General features: G+C 42.3%; 2 protein-coding genes across 4 annotated transcripts in view; one reads left to right on the top strand and one right to left on the bottom strand.

Moving 5' to 3' along the window:
* Positions 1-345: 345 nt before the first annotated feature.
* On the bottom strand, positions 346-13781 carry Polr3c (RNA polymerase III subunit C). 3 transcript variants are annotated; one of them, XM_076861642.1, is made up of 15 exons: positions 12782-13781; positions 11463-11629; positions 10676-10931; positions 10384-10569; positions 8941-9029; positions 6514-6618; positions 6287-6379; positions 4909-4989; positions 4617-4668; positions 4041-4101; positions 3427-3577; positions 2408-2509; positions 2231-2280; positions 1755-1904; positions 346-515 (listed from the first exon to the last, which is right to left on the bottom strand). In XM_076861642.1, exons 2-15 carry the CDS (start codon positions 11607-11609, stop codon positions 434-436), a joined length of 1605 nt encoding a protein of 534 aa, XP_076717757.1. In that variant the 5' UTR covers positions 11610-11629; positions 12782-13781; the 3' UTR covers positions 346-433. The 3 variants fall into 3 exon arrangements, with proteins under 3 accessions (XP_076717757.1, XP_076717758.1, XP_076717756.1); XM_076861643.1 differs by having other exon boundaries at positions 13235-13781; XM_076861641.1 differs by having other exon boundaries at positions 11463-13781.
* Positions 13782-13879: 98 nt separating this feature from the next.
* Positions 13880-21871, top strand: part of Rnf115 (ring finger protein 115) — an 83835-nt gene continuing 75843 nt past the window's right edge. Inside the window, exon 1 of the mRNA XM_076861794.1 lies at positions 13880-14237. Within this exon, the coding sequence (XP_076717909.1) occupies positions 14136-14237 (102 nt within the window). The 5' untranslated portion in view covers positions 13880-14135. The remainder of the gene's footprint in view (positions 14238-21871) is intronic.

Here is a 21871-nt window from a genome sequence, read left to right as displayed (position 1 = left end):
AAAAATAGGCTTTCTCTCCACTTCATGGAAATCTTCCACATTCCCTCACAACGTGTGTGTGTGTCAAAAATTACAGCTCTGAAATAAACAACAGACTTTTGAAAATGGAATTGATGGCTTAGGGAGAAACTTCTATTGTGAGACATTCAAACACAGGCTTGGCTGACTTCTTGGTAACAACTGATAAATCTTATAGATGATTAATTTTAATCATTTAAGGTTCTTTCTACTGCCAAGATTTGATGAGGGGAGAATATAGTGATGGGTCTAAACCAGTCAGCAGACTTGAAAAAATACTTTTCCAGGTATATTCATAAAGGAATTTTCAGTATAAGAATCTGCAACTTCTTCCACTTAAAAGAATGCATCCAGGCACCTCCTTTATTTTTCTTTCCATCCCCCCAGATCTTTTGAGGAAGATGCTTCTTATGAGTCACTGTCTCCTCATGGTGCTCTCGATGTAGGACTCCAGCAAGAAGACTGTTTCATCTACCTGGATCTCACTGGCATCCAACCTGAATGAAGAAGTAAAAGCATTTGCCCAGACCGAACGTTCATTAGCATATTGAGGTTGGGGTAGGTGTGTCTTGGTTACCCTTGAGAATACTAGGTGGAAAGCAGAAGAACCAATAAATCACTTTTCATTTACTGAGCATCTTTTATGTGCCAGGCACTGTGGAAGCTGCTGAGTATGTACAGGATAAAGCCTCCGTTTTTAGGGAGTTTAGCCTAACTTGCAACCAAGACTAGCACACATACAGGTGTAGGTAAAAGGAGCTAGTGTATTTTAAAATTGTGAGAAGAGTGGCTGAAGCGCAATGTTAGTGGCGATTAGGTTTTTTTCCACCTAGGGAAAAAAACCACAGCTAATATCATACTTAATGGTGAAAAACCTGAAAGCTTTCCCCTAAGACCAGGAGCAAGAGTAGGATGTCTGTTCTTGTACTTCTACACAAATTTCTTTTTTTTTTTAAAGGTGTAGTTGGACACAATGCCTTTTATTTTATTTACTTATTTTTATGTAGTGTGGATTGAACCCAGGGCCTTGCCTGTGCTAAGCGAGTGCTCTACCGATAAGCTACAACCCCAGCCCCCAAATTGGTTGTTTTTCTCTATACTAGCAATGAATGATCTAAAATAGGGACACACAAGTAAAAAACAAACAAAACAAAAAAAACTTGGGAATAAACTGACAAAACAGGTGAAGTCTTGACCACAGAAAACAGTAACTCATTGTTGAAGGAACTTAAAGATGACCTAAGTAGATGGGTAGCTTGTTGTGCTCACAGGTAGAGGACTTTAATGTTAAGATGGCAGTGTTCCCCAAGGCAGTCTGCATGTTCATCATTATCCTGATTCAGGTGGGTGATGAAGAGCAAGAAGAAATGAAGGTAATACAGGCTGCTATAAATTGTGAAAGTCCCTGTATGTTACACAAAGCCTGGTCTTTATACCATAAAGATAGGTAGTCAATAAATCATCTGAAATAGTGATATTATCAACCATTTTAAAGATGATAACTTTGAAAGCACTATGAGATGGTTTGGATGAGGAAGTCATGGGAAGGTCTGGAAGAGATGTGTGAAGGTCTGTACGGGGACTGGGATGAAAGGCCATATTTGGCATATGTAACTGAGCTGAGGAAGAAGACGGTGAGTTTAGGTTGGCCCATGTTAAGGTGAGGTCTGGCAGGATATTGCGATGGATTTGTCTGGAAGGTATTTTGAAATATAGCTTGAAGCTGTGATGCTTACTTGTTGACATTCCTCTTCAGGGTCTCCAGCTGCTGACGTTCAGGAGCTGTGATCATCTCTTCTATTTCTTGTAGCTGTGCCTCCTCTGCACCTGTGGCCTGCATAGATGCAATGATGGCTTCTACCCTCTGAGACTTTTCTAGTAGACGCCTGTCAGACAAACACAACTCTGAGGCATCTTCCTTAACTCTGAGGTTTTCTTACCCTTTCTCCTTGAGGCACAAGTTCCCCTTTCACCATGTTCCTGATCAAAGTGGATAACAGCACCATTTGAAGACATTTTCTATAGACTTACTCTGCAAAATTATTTGGGGGTATACTGGAAAAGTCTAGACTAATGCACGATTTATGCCAACCTAAAACAATGATTCGATTAACTAGACTGGTTATTGGATATTTGTCTCCATTTCTATAGAAAATTCCCTTTAGGCTTTTGATCTTGAAAAATGTAAATGACAAATGAAAATGCTACTCACTTGTTCTCTTTGGTTTCAAATTGCCTCCTTTCTATTAAGTTGGCTATGCTCTGAGGAAAGAGAAGAAAGACTAGAAATGCATATAGTTGTATTTAAATAGCTCAGCTAAAATGGGTAGAGGTGGCACAGGATGAAACGTCTCAGTGAAGGGAATGGGAAGAAACCACATGAGGTTACCTTGTAGCACCTGTGCAACAACATCCGGGCAGCTGATACGACATTCACAGTATATAAATAGAAGGTCCTAGATGGGGCATGGTCTGGTGTTTTGGGAATTTCCTATTTGTCATAGAAAGAAAAATAAGAAAAACTGTACAATTTTTTCAGAATTGGCAAAGTAAGGGGCTGAGGATGTGGCTCAAGCGGTAGCGCGCTCGCCTGGCATACGTGCGACCCAGGTTCGATCCTCGGCGCCACATACAAACAAAGATGTTGTGCCCGCCGATAACTAAAAAATAAATATTAAAATTCTCTCTCTCCTCTCTCACTCTCTCTTAAAAAAAAAAAAAAAAAAAAAAAAAAGAATTGGCAAAGTAAGCACCCATCCCATTCAGAGCCATTCAGTTCTCTCTTTCACTAACACTTTCCCCTTCCCTAGTCATCTAGTCGCTCTGTTTATGACACAATCAGCCACATGAAGACTGCATAGCCCTGATTTTTTCATTTGACCATCAGCACCCTGAGTGGGAAAGAAAGGAAAGGCAATTAATACTTACTGAGCAAACCCAACATGCCAGGTGGCTTATATTTGATCTTTACAACCAAACATATTCTTATTACCACAATCTGTCACCATTTTTAATGATGGTAGGTGACTTGTTCAATGTAACTGGGTAAGAGGCAGAGCCGTGATCTGCTCTAAAACCTATTCTACCTACTTCCCGATAGCATCTCTGACATGGCTTTGCAAAGACCCAACATATGCTATTGACAGAGTTAAGGCTCAGGAAAGGACAGGAATGATAGGAAAAAGGGAAGCATGGTGTTAAGGCAATTCCTTGGCTATCTTTCTTACTAGGCCAGTTAAAGCTCCACAGTATACTTTAAGTGCTTGTTATGTCTTTGTTAAATAAATTTTTCTGTCTCATAGCTAGATTCAGAGTTTGCTTGGGGACTCAGTTTGCCTGAAACTCTACTTCAAGAGTTCTTCTTTCTCTAGGACAGTTTTGCTGGTTGGCAATTATATGTGTGGCTACCTGGAGTGATATGAAATTTTCTGAGAGCATCTTATATAGCATATCCTTTGCCTCCTTTGCAGGAATCATTGCAAAGTCCTCCACCTGCTTCTGCTCCAGGTGTTTCTTTTGCAAAACCAGGCGGAATATTCTGGCACAGCGAGATCCGAATCTGGAAAGAAATAAACAAAGTAAATAGCGTTCCAATAAAAAAAAACAACACAACAACATTAGCTCCTGGTCTTACATGGTTGTTGTCCTAGTCCACAAGTGGAGCCAGGACCAAAAGGGAACAGCAATCAGAGAATTCCTTCACAGCTCCACAGGCTGGTGATGGTATTGTTCATCGTAAAGGAGTCACCAACTGCTGACTCATTTGAGTGCCACAGTTATTGTGTTACAAGACTTTAAAGAGGCTGGTTAATTTGCATCACCAGGAATTAAACAGTGTTTTTTTTTTTTTTTTTTGGGGGGGGGCGGTGAAGAGTAGTAGTAGGTGGGATCCATAGCTGTTCAGTGGAAAAATGGGGCAAAAAGTGCCTTTACTGATTACTTACATAATGATTAAATGCTTGTTCAAATGAGGTATGGACAGAAGTGTCTAGCTTCAATCCCAATCAGAACGACCCCCTTACCTCTCCTGTACGACGGATTCCAGAGTGGCTGTGGCTAGAGATGCTAATGCCTTATGGAGGTCTTTATGTAGAGGATTAAGGTCACTTAGTAATGTTTTAGCCTTGTGATTTTGACAGTTTTATTCCTAAGTTTCTAATTCATAATTAAAATTTAAGAGACATTTTTTACATTAGTTTTATTTATGGTATGTAAGTTTCTTAAAATTTTAATTAATGAAAATGTTTGAGAATTTTGCTTAACTAAAATTTGGTTGAGTAAAATTTCTTTTTATTTTGTCATTAATGTAGTTAATTGAAAATTCATAGAAAAATAGAAAGTTACTTCAATTTTCTAATTTATTTAGTATAACAAACATTACCAAACCTTTCTTTCATAAGTCACCATTCTGCTTTAAAGCTCAGGGTACCATAATAACTAAGAATAATTGGTAGGAGTAGCACAGTGCTAGAGAGCTTGCCTAGCATGTGTGAGGCACAGGGCTTGATTCTCAGCACTGCATATAAATAAGTTAATTAAATAAAGGTGCATCAACCACTAAAAAAATTTAATGAAAAAAGAATAACTGGTAAGGATACTGATGACATACATTCCTCCACCACTGTCGCCAGACTTTCCAACAAACTCTAGCTATTAAAAAAAAAAGAGAAGGAGTGTTAGCTGAATGGAAAGTCCAGTGATTCTGTTTCCAATGGAGTGAATCTGGCCAAGAGTCTGCAGCAAACAGCTTTCTTATCAGATGATGGTGGGGAACCTGTCTGAGCTGGCTAGTTCAGAATGAGGCTACAGGAGAATGATACTAGGTGTCAGTGGCAGAAGAAAATCATAAACAGAGGAGCAGGAAAAAAAAAAGTGCAAAAATAGACTTACTGGATCATCTGCCAGCAGAGTGAGATACTGATCAAGAACTTGCTTAGAGATGTTATAGCCAACCGGCAGGGATCTGAAGATCTATAGGGCAAAGGGGACACTGAAAATGAGCTCGATAATAAAATAAGAAACAACCCAATGTCCAGTAATAAGGGATTAAAATAAACTAGAGCATGGCATTAATGTGATAGTCATAAAGAATGAGAACCTATAAGTACTACATGAAAAGAAGTCTTACATATACTGTCATATGAAAAAAGTAAGTTGTAGGGCTGAGGATGTAGTTCAGTGGTACAGTGCTTGCCTAGCACGTGAGAGGTCATGGGTTTGACCCTTCACCACAAAACAAAAAAATGAGTACAATCTCATTTTTTTGGGTTAAAATAAAAATACATAGATCTACATATATGTTAGGCTATCTGTTAAAAAACGCTCCAAATAAACATATATATCAAACTATTAACAGGGATCTCTGGGGCTGAGATTATGTAAAACTATGGATATTTTAAATTGATCTATATTACAGAAAATAAGAAGCATAGATCTTAAGGGTTCAATCTGATCAGTATTGATGATTGTATATACCCATGTAACTACCAGGCACAATAAGATAAAGAACATTCTACCACCCTTGAACCTTTGGGTAAATGGTAACTTTAAAAAATTTAGCCACAACATTCAATTTAAATACATTATGAAATATAAATATATTTGATATATTAAGCATTAATATTTTAAAGATAATACAAAATTTAGCTGGGTATAGTGGCATAAGCCTGTAATCCCAGCTACATGGGAGGCTGAGACAAGAGGATCACAAGTTCAAGACCAGCTTGGGTAACTTAGTAAGACATTGTCTCAAAATAAAAACAACAGGGGCTGTGGATATAACTCATGTAGAGTGCCCTTGGGTTCAGCGCCCAGTACAGACACAGACACAGACACAGACACACACACACACACACACACACACACAATTCAAACACAAGGGATCAAATACAAATAATGCCCAAATGCCAAGGTTCTCAAAGATTCTTTTTTAATTTTTTTGAGATAGGATCTAACTATGTTGCCTAGATTGGCCTCAAGTGATTATTTTGCCTCAACCTATCCAGTAGCTGGGACTACAAGGTGCACACTACACACACTGCTGGTGAATTCTTAGAACAATTAAGAATAAGTTATATATGACAAATAAGTAGATTTTTAAAAGCTGGATCCCAAGAGACCAAGTATTTCAGTGCTCACCACTTGAAGGTAATCTAAATAATAAAAACCCTTTTCTTTCAAAGCTTGGGCCTAGACCCTAGGCTCCATGTATGATAATTGTTATAATATCCACAAGTCTTAGAAGCTAGCACAAAAATATGAAACTCACCTCATTGGAAGACAATGGTTGGGTGAAGGGGGCACTAGAGGGAGTGGTAATCTCACTCATCCGGAGCATGGTCCGCACAATCTCACTGCTTGTCTGGGTTTGAAAAGTAAACTGGGATTCAGAATTAGTTGTGTTGCCCCAGATCTGGCTATGTGCCAAGGGCCACATCTGGCAACTGAACTACTTTATTCCCTATGATCACTGACAGACTCCCATGTAGATACGACCTGGTCCATCCTGTTGGCAACTGCGCTCACAATGGCTTGGTCACGGAAGTGTTGGTGGAATCTCTCAAGGTTGGCCTGCCAATAAATCCCATCATCTGGAATGGGCTGAAGAGGAGAAAAGTATTAGAGAGAAACGTTTAAACAATGCAGAGTTTTCTGGTGAGGAGCTTGGATTTGACTGTTCACCGTTTCTTTTCCTCTACTATAGCAACTAAATTGGTTGGAGAAAAATCATTCAATCATATGAATTAGTGTCTTGATAAATTCCAGCTTCAAACTAGTTCTCACACTAATCTCCAATCTATTTCTATTTTAACTCTTTTCCATTATCTCAAGTCTCCTACTTGATTCTTTCTTTCTTACTTTTAGCTGATGATCTTGCCTTTGATTTCACAGAGAAATCAGAAGTCATTAAGTAAAAACTCACTTGACTTTGTGCACACATCTTCTTTCTTCCTTGCTTTAAAATTTTTTTTTCTTTTCTTTTTTGGTAGCTCTGGTGTGTGTGGGGGGTCAAACTCTGGGCCTTTGCACACTAGGTAAGTGCTCTATCACTGAGCTACATCCCCAGCCAGATCTCTACTGTGTATTTTAATTTTTGACATGTTTATGTGCATGTTTATGGAGTATAGTGAAATATTTAAATACATGTATAAAACGTGTAATGATCAGATCAGGGAAACTGGCATTATCTATCACCTCAGAGATGTCCTTCTTCATTATCCTTAGTTGTTAACCATATTTCAGGTTCTAATCATGGCTCAACTGGATTATAATAGCTTCCTAACTCATTTTCAACTGAGGATTGAACTAAGGAGTGCTTTACCACTAAGCAGTCCTTTCAATTTTTTATTTTTGAGACAATTATTAAGGGTATAAATTGCTTAGGGTCTCACCAAGTTGCCGAGGCTAACCTCAACCTTGTGATGCTCCTGCCTCAACCTCCTCAAGTTGCTGGGATTACAGGTGTGCACCACCTACCCTGGTGGGATTTTCACTAAAACAAACAAACAAACAAACAAAAAAACAAACCCACATACACATTCATTCTCTCTCTCTCTAAGGGAGTAACCGGGATTTTCTGGTTCTAATCTTGTGGCTTTTGCACCACTCTCCCATTTCTCCTAAGTATGCTTTTACCTTCTTGGGTCACAGTTCTGCTAAGGATCAGATGAAAGCTACGGAGAGGTCCACTAAAATATGCACATGAGCACAAGTACAAGTGGACTCTGGAATCTTCCATGGAGCCACACAAGTTGTGTGAACAACGGGCTATACATCTTTCTTCATTAACAGACCCTCCTGCCTTCAGGATACAGGCCAAACCTTAGTCGATCAACATGTGCTAGTATTCCATATGCTGCCCTTAAGGAATTTATATTCTACCCAGGGCACAACAACAAACACATACATAAACAATATATAATGTCAAATATGAATATAAATGCTGGAAGATAAGAAAATGGAAAAATGTGTAGAGACTGGAATAGGACTGGGCAACGGTCTTGAACTCCAAGAAAAAGAGCATTTAAGCTTAGATCTGAATGATGAAAGAGGCAACTACATGAAATTGTGATAAAAAACATGTGAAGCAGGAGGAATAGTAAGGGGAAAGCCTAATGTATTTAAGGAACAAAAAGAGAGTAGATAGAACACAGTGATCAAGAGGGAGAGTTGGGAAGAAGTGAGAAGGATCACATAAGGCTTGACAGTCTGTAGTCTGGATTTCTTCTAAGATAATGAGAAGCTATTAAAGGAGTCCAATTGCTGTCCCCGCCGACCCCCCAGTACAGGAAATCAAACCTACGGCCTCATGTGTGTTAGGCAGGCATTCTACCACTGAGCTACATTCCCCAGCCCTTTGGACTTTTTATTTTGAGACACGGTCTCACTGAATCACCCAGGCTGGTCTGTCTCAGCTTCCTGAGAAGCTGGGACTACAGATGTGCACTACTGTGCCCAGTGAGTGATTAAAAAATAAACAAACAAAAAAATATAGGTGATAGTGTTCTTTACCAAGATGAGGAAGCTTGGAAGGGAGCAGATACCTGGGAGGGGGATATCAACTATTCTGCTTTGGCCATACTAATTTTGAGACACTTACTAAAAATCTTTATAGGAATGTTGAGAAGGCATATAAATATAGGAATTTAGGCCTAAGTGTCCTTCTGGACTCATTTCTCACTATTGGCCCCATGTGTCTACATGTTCTAGCCATACTTTGCATATACTGTTACGTTGTTCAACGCATGAAGTACATTAAGCCTCAGAAGGAAGACGCATGGTTCCCGTCCTGACCAGTGATATTTGATATTTAGTCCTACGACCTCTTAGCTTAGGGACCTTTAAGCTCTCTTGGGGTTTGTTATCTGTGTGCTCTTTCTGGCCGGCTTCAGGGTGAGAAGTCTAATCAAGAAGCTCCATTACCTCTTTGTTATCTGTAGTATGTTTTGGTCTCTTGGCTTTGGGTTCCCCAGCAGCATCTTCGTCAGATGATCTCCTCCTTTTACCTTTTCCTGCCAAATAAAACAAATCAACAGTTAGGTTATATACCATATGATGAGAGAAATGACCAAACATGAGGGCAGGTGTATTTTCATCCCAAAAGCTACCTGTAGGTTAGAGTTGTTTAAGAGGCTGAAGAACTAAAAGAAATGCTTTCTTTTTCCCTCAAACTGGTCCTCCTCCAATGCTTCCTTTCAGTAATGGCATCATTATCCTCTCACATGTGCAAGTCAGACACACAGATGTTATTTCTGATACCTCTCTCTTTGAACTGTTTCTTATTCTTTTCCTTTTTTTGAGGTAACAGGGATCAAACCCAGGGTCTTGTACCTGCTAAGCAAGTGCTCTTCCACTCAGCTACATCCCAGCTCTTTTTATTTTGAAATAGGGTATTGCTAGGTTGCTCAGGCTGGGCTTGAACTTGGGATCCTCTTGCCTCAGCCTCCTGAGTAATTCACTACTTCTACATCAATTTTTCACCAGTTGTTTTCATTTACCATTTGCCTCATCCTCCTATCCTTTCTGTAGACAGAAAAATATTTCAGAAATGTAAATTAGATCCAGTGATCCTGGAGGCTGAGGCAGGAGGTGCACGTTCAAGACCAACCTCAGCAACTTAGCAAAGACCTAAGGACTTAGTCAGATTCTGTATTAAAATAAAACATTAAAAAAAAAAAAAAAGGGCTGGGGATGGGGCTCAAGTGATTAAGTGACCCTGGTTTCAATCCATGGTGCCCTTCGCCCCCACCAAAATGTAAATTTGGACATGTTAATTCCAAGCTTAAAAATCCTTAGAATAAAGCACAGGTGCTGTACAAGGTCTTGCTTGACTTGGCCCCTGCTTATTGCTCTAACCTGATACTTCTCTTTACTTTGCTCACCTTGTTCTAGCTATACTGACTTTCTTTTATTTCATAAATGCCTAGTTTTTTTCCTTATTGCATACTAATCCCTTTGTTAAAAATGCTTATCCTCTATTACCTCATTAGTTAGTTTCAAATCTTAGCTCCAAATCTTGTTTCAAATCTAAGCTCCAATTTTGCTTTCTCAAAGAAACATGTGCCCTAACCCCATGTATAACTCTACTCTCCCATTATATATTTTTTAACATCTTATACTTCTCCTTCACAGTACTTATCACAGTTTTTTTTAATTTATCTATGTGATTGTTTGATTAGTGTATATCTCCTATACTTAGACTTCAACTCCATTAGGGTAGGAATCATGGTTTTCTCATTATTTTATATCACAATGTCTGGCACAGAGTGAATACTTGGTAAATGCTCAATTGATTCATTCATTTAACATTTATTAAATAAGAATCCACCATTAGGGCATTATGGTTCTATGTTCAAAATCTCTTACCTATCAAGCTCAATTTAGGAACCAGGTACATGTCCTTTTCATTAACAACAAGGGTTGGGGCAGGTGGTGGTGGTCCAAGATCTGAATTCTCAATGGTAGGCACTAAGGGACAGCGTTGTACAAAGTGTGTATCTGCCAGTCGCACAAATGTGTTTGATACCTCAGCATAGTCCATGGCCTTGCCATCTGTACAACAGAAGGAAAGAGGGAGGTCAGATGGCCTAAGATGACAGTTCATTCCTTTAATCAGCCAACGGATGCTCTTGCTAACAGATATGCATACTGTACTTACCCTCCATGGTTTCTGTGAGTCGGTCTGCCACTTTCTTCACAACAGCTGACATTGTCATTTTGCCATTCAACAGCAGCTCCTCAACAATCAGCTCTCCAGTGTCGCTGTATAGTGTTTTGGTAGTATAGATGTACCGGGGATATCTAAGCATTCGCAACACCCGGCTGCACTGAGCTTCATATTCCACCACACCACGTTTATGCACTTGATATATCACCAGGTTATGTTGGATGAGGACACAAAGGGCTTTTTTCACCTAGATAGAATTCAAAAGAGAAGACCTGGAGACATAGCTCATAACTGCTGGCAGTTTTTTTGTCCTATAGTTTACTAAACATCAGGGGATGGCTAGATAAGAATTTCTGTTATTTCCTCTCTGTTGGAGTAGCTAATAACAATCAAACATCAGTAGAAGAAATCAGGAAGATTCCTTGCTATGATGTATATATTTTCTCTGATCTTCAGCTTTCACATAACGATTTACTTTCCTTCTATCATTCTTATTACTTAAAGGTAGTACTGAGATTAGTAGATTGATTATGAAAAAATGAGATGTAGCATGGGAAGAATAAAGATTTATTTAGCCACAGTGATCTAGGAACACTCTGAGAAGCAAAACCTCAGGGCTGAAGTATCACCCTCTGTCCCCACAGGAAACATTGTTATATCCTAGAGTAGGCTTTTCCACTTCAACTTTTTAGGATAAGAAGCAAAAATATTTCAAAAGTAGGTGGAAGACATTAATGAAGGAAATTAAAGATAGCAAAACGATGTCATCTAAACATACCTGATCCAGTGATGTTCCGGTGTCATGGGCAATTACTCTAAGTGGCTGGCTGCCAGTTCTGATTAAGTGAACTCCAATTTTTTCTACGATCTCTCCAAAGTGCTCTTGTAGCAACAAAGAACACAGTTTAATTTCTGCTTGAGTCATTGTACTGGGGAGTCTCAGAACTAAGAAAAACAAGAATGTAAATTCATGTGTTCTTTTTGGAGAGCAATTTGACAATACATTTTGAAAAGCTGTAAAATATTACATACATATGACCTCACAATTTCATTTTGGACAGTGTTCCAAGGAAATAAAAAGACATCGTTCATTTTCTTTATAATACTGACATATGGAAACAACCTAATATCTAACTACAAATTATGGTATACTTATGTACAGATGAGGCAGGACACCAGATAGGAAACAGGAAGCAGATTCGTTTGGCTGTAGCCAGGTTCAGAGGGCACAGCTTTCGCTGTAATCAATTAATCCCTCTGAAACTCAAGTTCAGGCAGTTTCAGAACTTTATACCCAGCGTGTAAGGTGAAGGGCTCAGAAGTTCACACAGAAGCAGCTTTTTCTTTCACTGTTCTGGGCAGGTTAACTCTTCAAGTAAGCCACTGACAAGGGGAGAGCTTCTTCTTCCCTTTCTTCCCTCCCCCTGCCAGTTGTTACCATGGAGCCCAATTAGAAACCTTTTCTCCTTGAAATGTAAACATCTGTGTGAAGCTCTGGCCCAAAGCCAGAGGCCTAGTTAAAATAATCTGTTTTTCTTATTAACTCTGCATTTGCAGGCACACTTCCCTTGAAAACCTTTACAAACTGGGCTGGGGTTGTGGCTCAGTGGTAGAGCGCTTGCCTAGCATGTGTGAGGCCCTGGGTTTGATTCTCAGTACTGCATATAAATAAAATAAATGTTCCATTAACAACTAAAAAAAACTAACTAAAAACTTTACAAATTGATACACACATAATAGATAGTTCATAAATGTTTGTGAAAAAAACTAGTAAAGAGATGTTCAGCTCCTGGAGTGCTGATCTCTTTCAGGCCCCTGGCCAAATAAGACAGAGCAACAGGAAATAGGAAGTTTAACTACATTGAACTCCTTCGCTCATAGTCTTAAGATCAATTATGTGGAAGATTTCTGGAGAAGCTTAATCAAGATTTTCTGTGGATGGGGTGCCACTACACTTATACAAGGGTATATACACTAACATTTAAAATAGTTTAGTGCAATACATACTAGTATATAATAGTTCCTAATATAAACAAATTGCAAAGAAAACGGGCCTAAACTTCAATTACTGTAGAAAAACAAAAAACATGTACGTACAAAAAAAGATTGGAAGTGTATATGTCAGGTTTTATGGGATTATGTGTCATTCTAACTTTCTTTAAAGATTGAGTGTAGAGGATCAGCCAGGCTCGCACGCCTGTAATCCCAGTAGCTCAGGAGGTTGAGGCAGAGGATTTCAAGTTCCAAGCCAGCCTTAGCAATTTAGCGAGGCCCTGAATAACTCGGTGAGACCCTGTCTCTAAATAAAACGCCAAAAGGGCTGGGGCTCAGTGGCACAGGGTTTGCCTCTCCTGTGAGAGGCGCTGGGTTCGAGTCTCAGCAGCCCATATATATAAAAAAAACTAAAGATCCACCAACAACTTAAAAAAAAAAAAAGGCTGGGGGTGTGGCTCAGTGATTAAGTTCCCGTGGGTTCAATTCCTGGTAACAAAAAGTTGAATGAATGAATGAATAAACAAACTGAGTGCAGATGACTCTTCTGCTCCAGACCTTGGTTTCTACAAAGAATCCCCACTCTTCAGCGGGTCAACAGGCAGTTTCTCCTTGGGTCCTGTAAGGGAATCACACTCCACAGAAATGGGGCCAAGCAGAGCTTCTCAACGGGGGGCTGCAGATCTTGGCGGAGCAGAATTTACTTCTTGAGCTCGACTCCTTCACCGTAGACAGACTCGGAGGGCTGCCTCCAGGACGACTCCCGGTCACGGCTGCGGCCCCCACACGGCGGCCGCAACCCTCCAGCTCCGCGGGATGCGGGTCTCGCCCGGCCCCGCGCGGCCCGAGCCCCCCTCACGGCTTCCGGGGAGCTCCGCGCCCTTCGCCCGCGCTCCACTCCAGCCCACTGCGCTCCGCTCGCTTCACACAGGTTCCGGTTCTGGATCGTCTCTCGGCCGAGAGTCAGAACCGCCTCGTCTGGACCCACTAACCTCGGGGTCAATGCTAGTCCACCTGCGGCAAACCCCAGGCCGCAGCCTCCGCACGTCGGCTCCCGGCGCCCGCTGCTGGTCGCCGCGCCCGGGCGCCTTCCCGGAAGCAGATAGTCCCCGCAGCGGGTGCCGCTCTACCCCGGAGTGTCGGTGGTTTCCGGGGACACTCTTCCTTTCTTCTCGCTGGAAGGCTGGAGGACTGGCGACGGGTAGTTTGAGTTGACGGCGGGCGGGCGGGCTGCGGCAGGCGGACTCTCCTTCCCACGCCTCTCTGGTGCCGGGAGGCGGGCCGCCGGGTCCTCTCTGCGCCGCCGCCCTCCGGGTCCGGCAGACTCGCGTGACCGACGCGGACTCTGGAGCGGCGGGCCGCGCCGAGGCGGCGGCGGCGAGCGCAGCCTGCGAGGTAGCGGCCTGGCCAGGGACCGGCCGGCTGCCCTCGCCCTCCGACAGCCGCGGCGGGGAGGAAAATGGCGGAGGCCTCGGCGGCCGGGGCGGACGCGGGCGCCGCTGTGGCCGCGCACCGGTTTTTCTGCCACTTTTGCAAAGGCGAGGTCAGCCCCAAACTGCCGGTGAGCTCCCCTGCCCCCTGCGCGTCCTCCCGGCCGCGGGGCCCGCAGCTGCGTCTTGGGCTTCCCGCAGTCCGCGGTCCCCTGGAACGGTCCCCCCGGCACCTGCTGCCCGCAGTCCCGGGCTGCGGCCCCGGCTCTCCTGCGCCCCTCCGTCTTTTGTCTGCCGGCCGAGCCCTCTGGAGTCTGCGCCGGGGTCCCGCCGCTCCCCGCCGGCGCCCTCCCCGGACCGCCCGGACTCCGCGCCGCGGCTCCCCGTCCCCTGCTGCCCTGCGGCTCCGGCCGGACGCCCCTCCGCAGCCCGGGAGGCCGCGCCGCCGAGGGCCGAGGGTCCCAGCTGGGTCGGAGGTGGGACGCTCTGGGGAGGGGACTTGGTCTCGGTGGCTGCCCGGTCCCCGGGAAAGCGAAAGGCCGAGGGCTCATGACTTGCAGATTGCCGGCGCTCCTGGCCCTGCAGGGCCGCTCAGCTCCGCGTGCTTCGGCTGCGTGCTGCCGGCGTCCTGGTACCTTCTCGCCTGCCTCCCACCCGCGCTGCTCTTGCCCTTCTCGGGAAGGAGGCCGGGCGGACGCGGGGACGGCTTCCTCGGCCCAGAGCCGCTCTGCCCAGCTCTCGCGGACTCCAGTGAGCCAGCAGAGCGGCAGTGCGGGGGTGTAGCGAGCTAGCCAGGCCGGCACCCCAAACCACACGCTGCTGTGGAAGACCCCAGCCCGGACGAATGTTGATCCGGCCTCCTCAGCTGTCTTTATAGAACTAGTGGTGGTTTCCTTTCCCTTGGGAGTGTTTAGTTTCGGTCTTAAGACAAATGGAGTGTAGTGAATTAGCACCTAAGGAGTGTTTTAAAAGCCTTTTCACCTAAAAGTCATGTTTTTTTTTCAGGCCTTTATGATGTTTTCTTCCATCTCTTTTTGTCTCATCCCCAAATGCATACTCATACTCGTATCCAACGTTGCCTGGCTCCATTTGCTGATCTCGCTGTGTGTCCAGGTACTTCCTGCCATGTTTCAGGGCTGGGAAAGCAGGCACCTTGTGTTTTCCAGTAGCCATCGGAACCTCCAGAACTCTCTCCGCAGAGAGGAGTCTGGGATTCAGCTGTGTGACCAAGGACAGCTCGGTTGAGTGTGTATGGTGCCCTGGCGTACATTCTCTTAGGATCTTCAAGTTGTTCACTAACTTGCCTTTTAGGGTGAGAAGACTTAGCCTAAATTTCTACAGTTTATTATATCCTCTTATCTCAAGTCTTCATTTCAAAGGGGTAATTTGAAAGGCTTTTTTTAAAACTTTATTTTATTTGTTTATTCTTTCTTTTATGTAGTGCTGAGAATTGAACTCAGTGCTTCACACATGCCAGGCAAGCACTGTACCACTGAGCCACAGCCCCAGCCCTTGAAAGGCATTTTACAGTGTTTTTCTAAACCTTAGATGCCTGGAAAATTTCTTTCTTTCTTTTTTTTTTGGTACCAGAGATTAAACCCAGGAGCCATTAACCACTGAGCCACGTCCCCAGCCCTTGTTTATATTTTATTTAGAAACAGGGTCTTGCTGAGTTGCTGAGAGCCTTAATAAGTTGCTGAGGTTGGCTTTGAACTTGAGATCCTCTTGCCTTGGCCTCCTGAGCCCTTGGGATTACAGGCATGGGACATTGTGCCAGGCTGAGAATTTCTTGATATTTTTAATCTGATTTGTTATCTGTGTTTTTTTTTTTTTGCCTAACTTATAAATCGAGACCTATCACAGTTAATATAACCAAATGCTTCCTTTGCTTGATTCCCTGGAGGAAATGTGAAGGAATATGTGGTTATTGCTCTTGAGGGACCTCACCTTTTTTTGTTTGTTTATTTGTTTGTTGAAAGACAAGACAAGGGGGCTGGGGTTGTGGCTCAGTGGTAGAATGCTCAGGTAGTATGCACAAGGCACTGGTTCGATCTTCAGCACCACTTAATGTAAAATAAAAATATTGTGTGCTGGGTTTCTGTTCTCGTGACTAAAAGGCTCAGGGGTCACTCCAGTTGAACTGGGCTAACTGGGCTGCACGAAATAACCCCACAAGAGACACAAATACCTTTTTGTTTGGGGTCACTGTGACGGCTCCTCTGACCTTCAGGGTCCACAGGAAGAGAGAGCGAGAGCACATGCTGACCCCTTTTATTGAGGAGAAGCTATTCAAATGAGGCCAGGGGTCAGGTTTCAGGGGGCTGAGTCTATCTTCATAATGTCCACTGTCAGCAGGTTGACTGACACCTGGGTAGGCCACACCCAAGGGCACAGTAAGAGAAGGGGACACACACAAGGCACTTCCCTGGAAGATTCTATCCTAAACAGGGCAAGGTGTTATATCACAAAGGAATAGGTGAGCGTAGCTCCACCCATGGGGCTGTAGCAAGACACACCCATGCACAAGACAGGGACCCTCGCACCCAAGAAGGGTGGGGAAAGCTCTGCTACATTTCTGTGACTGAGCGCCTCAGCACCCAGCTGGGGAGTGTGACTCAGTCACGTGTAAGGTTGGTCTCCCACAGTTGTGCCCACCTAAAACTTAAGAATAAATATTCTAAAAAAAGAAAGACAAGACAAACATGGAAAAAGTAACCACGTGTAGTCACACACTGCTTAAGAATGGGAACAAGTTCTGAGAAGCATTGTTAGGTGATTTCATTCTTGTAAGAACATCAAGAGGATGTACTTACACAAAGATAGCTACAGTGTCACTGGGCAGTGCAGTCTTATGGACCCAACCTCTAGGCTACATGCAGTTAGTTGAATGGAACCTAAGTAGGGCGTGACTACTAGTGGAGTGATGTGGATGGACAGAATGCGCTGTTGATTAGAGGGAGGGGTGTGTGTGGTCATTGGTGCCGTGGGGAAGGTGAGACAGCTGAGGTGGGATTTGTTGATTTTTCTCTTCCCACGTTTTTTATTGGTGCATTATAGTTGTACATAATAATGGGTTTGGTGGTGTATATTCGTACATGCACATAATATAGCAATATAATTTGGTCACTAGCACTCCCCAGCACTCCCCCTCCCTCTCCCGTCCAACCCTTGGTGCCTGTCTTCTATTGATCTCCCTTTGATTTTCATGTCACCCCTCTCCCCTTTCTTTCTTTTTTTTTTTTTTTTTCTCCTCTCTGTAGCTTCCACACATGAGAGAAAATAAGAAACTCTTCACTTTCTGAGTTTGGCTATGAGGTGGGATTTAAACTGAGTTTTGGAGAATAGGTACAATTCAGATTTATAATATCTAAAACTGGGGCTGGGGATGTGGCTCAAGTGGTAGCGCGCTCGCCTGGCATGCGTGCGGCCGGGGTTCGATCCTCAGCACCACGTACAAACAAAGATGCTGTGTCCGCCAAGTACTAAAAAAAAAAATAAATATTAAAAAAAAATTCTCTCTCTCCCTCTGTCTCACTCTTTCTTTAAAAAAATCCAAAACTGCTGGTTGTGGTGGTTCATGCCTATAATCCCAGCAACTAGTGGGCCTGAAGTAGGAGGATCACAAGTGTGAAACCAGACTTAGCAATTTAGCCTTAGTCTCAAAATAAAAAAGGCTGGGGATGTAGCCTAGTGATATCCCCAGTACTGCATAAACAAAAACAACCAACAGAAGCCTAAGACCATGAGGTAGCAAAAGGAAAAGTGGACTGAGAAAGAAGGGGGAAATATTTTGTCTTATCATTGTTTTTATTTTTTTAAAGTTGAGTGTATAATTGTATATATTTAGGGAGTGGGTCTAGCATGATGTTTATATATAACATGTATATTTATATATAATGTATATGTAATATATTTGTATAGTTTATTCATATTTTTCTCTTTTGTGGCACTGGGAATGAAACCCAGTGGCACTCTATTGCTGAGCCACACTGCCAGCCCTTAGTTTATTTTGAGACAGGGTACTACTAAGTTGCCCAGGTTTGCCTTGAATTTTCAAATCTCCTGTCTTGGCCTCCAGAGTCACGGGATTACAGCATGTGTCACCATGCCTGGCACAATTTTCAAATTATATACGAGCTGTGGTCACAATGATGTACAGTAGGAAATCATTATTGTTACTCATTTTTAGGAAAAGGTACAGTAAGGTCAGAGTTCGAGTCTCTGTATATGTCATCGAGTTTTACCTTGTTTCGTGGCCTTTTCTGTATACTTAATCCCAGACGTTGGGTTGAAAGTGTTGATTTAAGAATGACCAGGTTGCTGAGCATGGTGGCACACGCCTGTAGTCCTAATAGCTCAGGAGGCTGAGGCAGGAGGATCAAGAGTTCAAAGCCAACCTTAGCAACTCAGACCCTGTCTCTAAATATAATATAAAAAAGAGCTGAAGATGTGGCTTAATAGTTTAGTGCCCCTGGGTTCAATGCCTGGTACCACAAACAAAGGAACAAACAACAAAAAAAGCAAGAACCACCAGGTCAGTAACTCTTGTCCAGTACACGCCCATCTGTTACTGAAGAACCACTGGAAATACTGGTAATTTGATCCCTCTGGGACGACACTGAAAAGGTTTCCACAGTTTTTCTTCCTCTTTTGTGGTACTTTGAACTCAGGGGTGCTCTCCCACTGAGTTACATCTCCAGCCTTTATTTTTTTGTTTTGAAACAGGCTCTCACTAAGTTGCCCAGAATGGCCCTGGACTTTTTTTTTTTTTTTTTTTTAAATGGACACAGTACTTTTATTTTGTTTTATTTATTTTTAAGTGGTGCTGATCAAACCCAGTGCCTTCCACTGAGCTGAAACTCCACCCCTATGGCCCTGATCTTTGGATCCTTCTACCTCAGCCTCCTTAGTTGGGATTATAGGTATGGGCCACTACACTTGGTTTATAAGGTAACTTGAAATTTCCTCATCATGAGGATCCAGCATACAATAGGCATGCATAATTTCTTGAATTGGATAATTGTTAGGAAACCTGCCCATCCTTCTGAGGATAGGCAGACCCAGCTTATGACCCAGCTTATCATGGATAAAGTTTTTCCTTGTCTTGACTGTTGTATTGCTGGAGGGTAAGATGCTTGGGGTAGTTGGAGGTCAAGAATTATCATCCATGGGTACTGTCCCCACTGAACACCAGAGACTGGGTATTGTATTTATATCAGTTTTTTTATTTTGGGTTTTGTTTTTGGGGGGGGTCTGGGGATCAAACACAAGGCCTCACGTGTGCTAGGTAAGTGCTCTGACACTGAGCCATACTCCCAACCCTATATCAGCTTTTAATGAGCTGTTACTAAGTGGGAAGGACTGCTTCAGAGCCAATTCATCTTTTGCCAGTTTATTCACCACATAGCACAATTATAAGTGTTTTCTATGGGACTATGTTGCAAGGTTTTACAACTTTTCTGTTATTTCTTCTTTCTTCAACTCTAGGATATAGCACTTCTTGATACATTTGGAGGTATATGCAGGCAACAGCAATAGCCTACTTAATATTCAGCCTTGAAAGCACCCTTAGGTTTTTGTTTTTCATTTTCTTGTCAGTCCAGTTACTCTGAAGGATTCATGGTCCCAGCTAACTTTAATGTTTGTATTAAGAGAAACAGTTTTGGTTGTTACTTGAGAGAGATTGTAGTATGCCTAGTTGTGTGTGGGTTCAGCTATCTGTAGAAAGAATTAGTTTAATTTGATGAAATAGCACTTCTTACTGCTCATCCTTCTGTGTCCATCTTTGCTTTGTGTCTTTGGATCCTCCCAGATTGCAGGACAGAAGTTCATTTAGAAGGAAGATACTAAGAAATGAGGAATCACAGGGTATTTAAAGATGGAATGTTCTCAGTGGTACCGATATCAGATGTGCTTCAAATAAGAATCTCCATTCCAAGTGAATGTTGCTTGAGGAATTTCTCTTATACAAGTGTTTCCTGTTCACACTGAAAATAATTTTAGTACCATTTAGTTGAATATTAGGATTTTTTTTTAAGTGCTGAGGATTGAACGTGCTAGGCAAGTGCTCTACCACTGAGCTACATTGCCAGCCCTAAACTTGGATAAGAGATTTTTGGCTGGGCCCATGTGGGACATGCCTTTAATTCTGGTGATTCAGGAGGACGAGGCAGTTTGAGAACAGCCTCAGTAATTTAGTGAAGACTTAAGTAGCTTAGTGAGATCCTGTCTCAAAATAATAAAAGGGGGTCTGGGGTTGTGGCTCAGCGGTAGAGTGCTTGACTAGCACAGGCAAGGTGCTGTGTTCTATCCTCAGCAACATGTTAAAAAAATAAATAAGTAAAATAAAGGTATTGTTTCCAACTACTACAACTAAAAAAAAAAGAAAAAATTAAAGGAAAAAAGTACTGGGGAATGTAGCTCAGTGGTAAAGTACCCCTGGATTCAATACCCAGTACCCCCCTCCCCCTCCAAAAAAAAAAAAAGATCTGATTTTGATTTCCTAAGCCACTGGATTTCAAGATTATATATTATGGGATAAAATGGCATTGTGCATTTTTTTGGACATCAGGCAATAGAAACAGTACTTAAAGAAACTTCACAAAGCTCATACCTCACCTAAGTGTCCTGTTAAGAGATGGTGTGAAGCCAAGAATAGTGGAGTTACTGTACTACTTTGAAGGAGAATCTGTGGTACGCCTTTAGAGGGCTCTGTCGTGGAGTGTAAGGGTGTCAGTCCATCCTTTCATACTACTGTGCTCCCCTTCTCCATTAGATCAAGGTCGGGGAATGCCTCATGAGTTCAGTTCTGGTAAAGTCATTGTCACATCGATGATATGAATCATGCATGTGCCCTTTTGGTATTGATGAGACTAAGGTGGCTGGTCCTTAAGCGTTTTATGGAGATCAGGACATCTCCCAGAAACCAGTCAAGTTTAGGCCTGCCTGTCTATCCCTTACCTCTGAGGCACTGTCTGAAGGGACTAGTAGGCATCTCCCCATTTTCTTATATATCAGCTTCTTTGACCTGATAAAATATCATCCTTATCCATAAGTAATGTTATCTAGTTTGGCTCTTCACCAACTTCTACACAGGCTTTAATCATTGTGTTTTACTTGTAATGGCTCTGATACAGGAAAACATTCTACCTACCTCATAATAAGAGTAGCCAAAAAAGGAGATTTCTTCAGGACTTTATAATGTTTGGATTGAGGGAAGCACTGTAGTGATTTGATCTGGGTTTTAGACGTTTTGATTATTGGATCACCTTAAACTCTGTTGTTGGCAACTTAACATTTAAAAAGTCTGCTTGATTAACATCTTTCTGGTGCTTTATAGTAGTTGATTGAATGTTTTTTAATCTAATGAGTGATATGAATCAATTACTTAATAGTTATAATTACAAAGTAGTGACTTTAGTATTTTGAGATCTTTTTTCTAAAAGACTGCAGTGGTATAAAAAGTTTGAATATAAAGTGCCAGTATATGTATTTCCTGCAAGATCTAGAAGTAAGAAATTTGTATTCTAATGGGTAGAAGGCTAGTTCTACTTGAAGTTCTGCTGATAAATAGACATGTATATGTGTTGGGAAATTTGTGGGACTTTTTCAATATGGGGAAGGAAAAAATTCTTAAATTTACTGTGTATGAAATTTCTTATCTTTCTTGGCAGGGGTAGGGAAGGTGCTGACTATATTGCTAACACTTTGTGTTTCTTTGTGTTTAGTTGGCTTTTAATGACCTTTTCTTTTGTTCAGAGAGAGG

The sequence above is a fragment of the Callospermophilus lateralis genome, chromosome 7 (genome assembly GCF_048772815.1).
Source record: "Callospermophilus lateralis isolate mCalLat2 chromosome 7, mCalLat2.hap1, whole genome shotgun sequence".
Taxonomy (NCBI): domain Eukaryota; kingdom Metazoa; phylum Chordata; class Mammalia; order Rodentia; family Sciuridae; genus Callospermophilus; species Callospermophilus lateralis.
The sequence above is the reverse complement of the archived record's forward strand: the minus strand, read 5'-3'. Positions and strand labels throughout refer to the sequence as shown.

Bases quoted from the DNA above. Each gene is read 5' to 3' on its own strand.
- Polr3c (XM_076861641.1), bottom strand. From the start codon at position 11,609: ATGACTCAAGCAGAAATTAAACTGTGTTCTTTGTTGCTACAAGAGCAC. The intron at 6,619-8,940 runs GTAATGGAGCTT...TCTCCTCTTCAG, and splicing joins ATACTACAGATAACAAAGAG to CCCATTCCAGATGATGGGAT. The intron at 6,380-6,513 runs GTCGTATCTACA...TTTCAAACCCAG, and splicing joins TTGCCAACAGGATGGACCAG to ACAAGCAGTGAGATTGTGCG.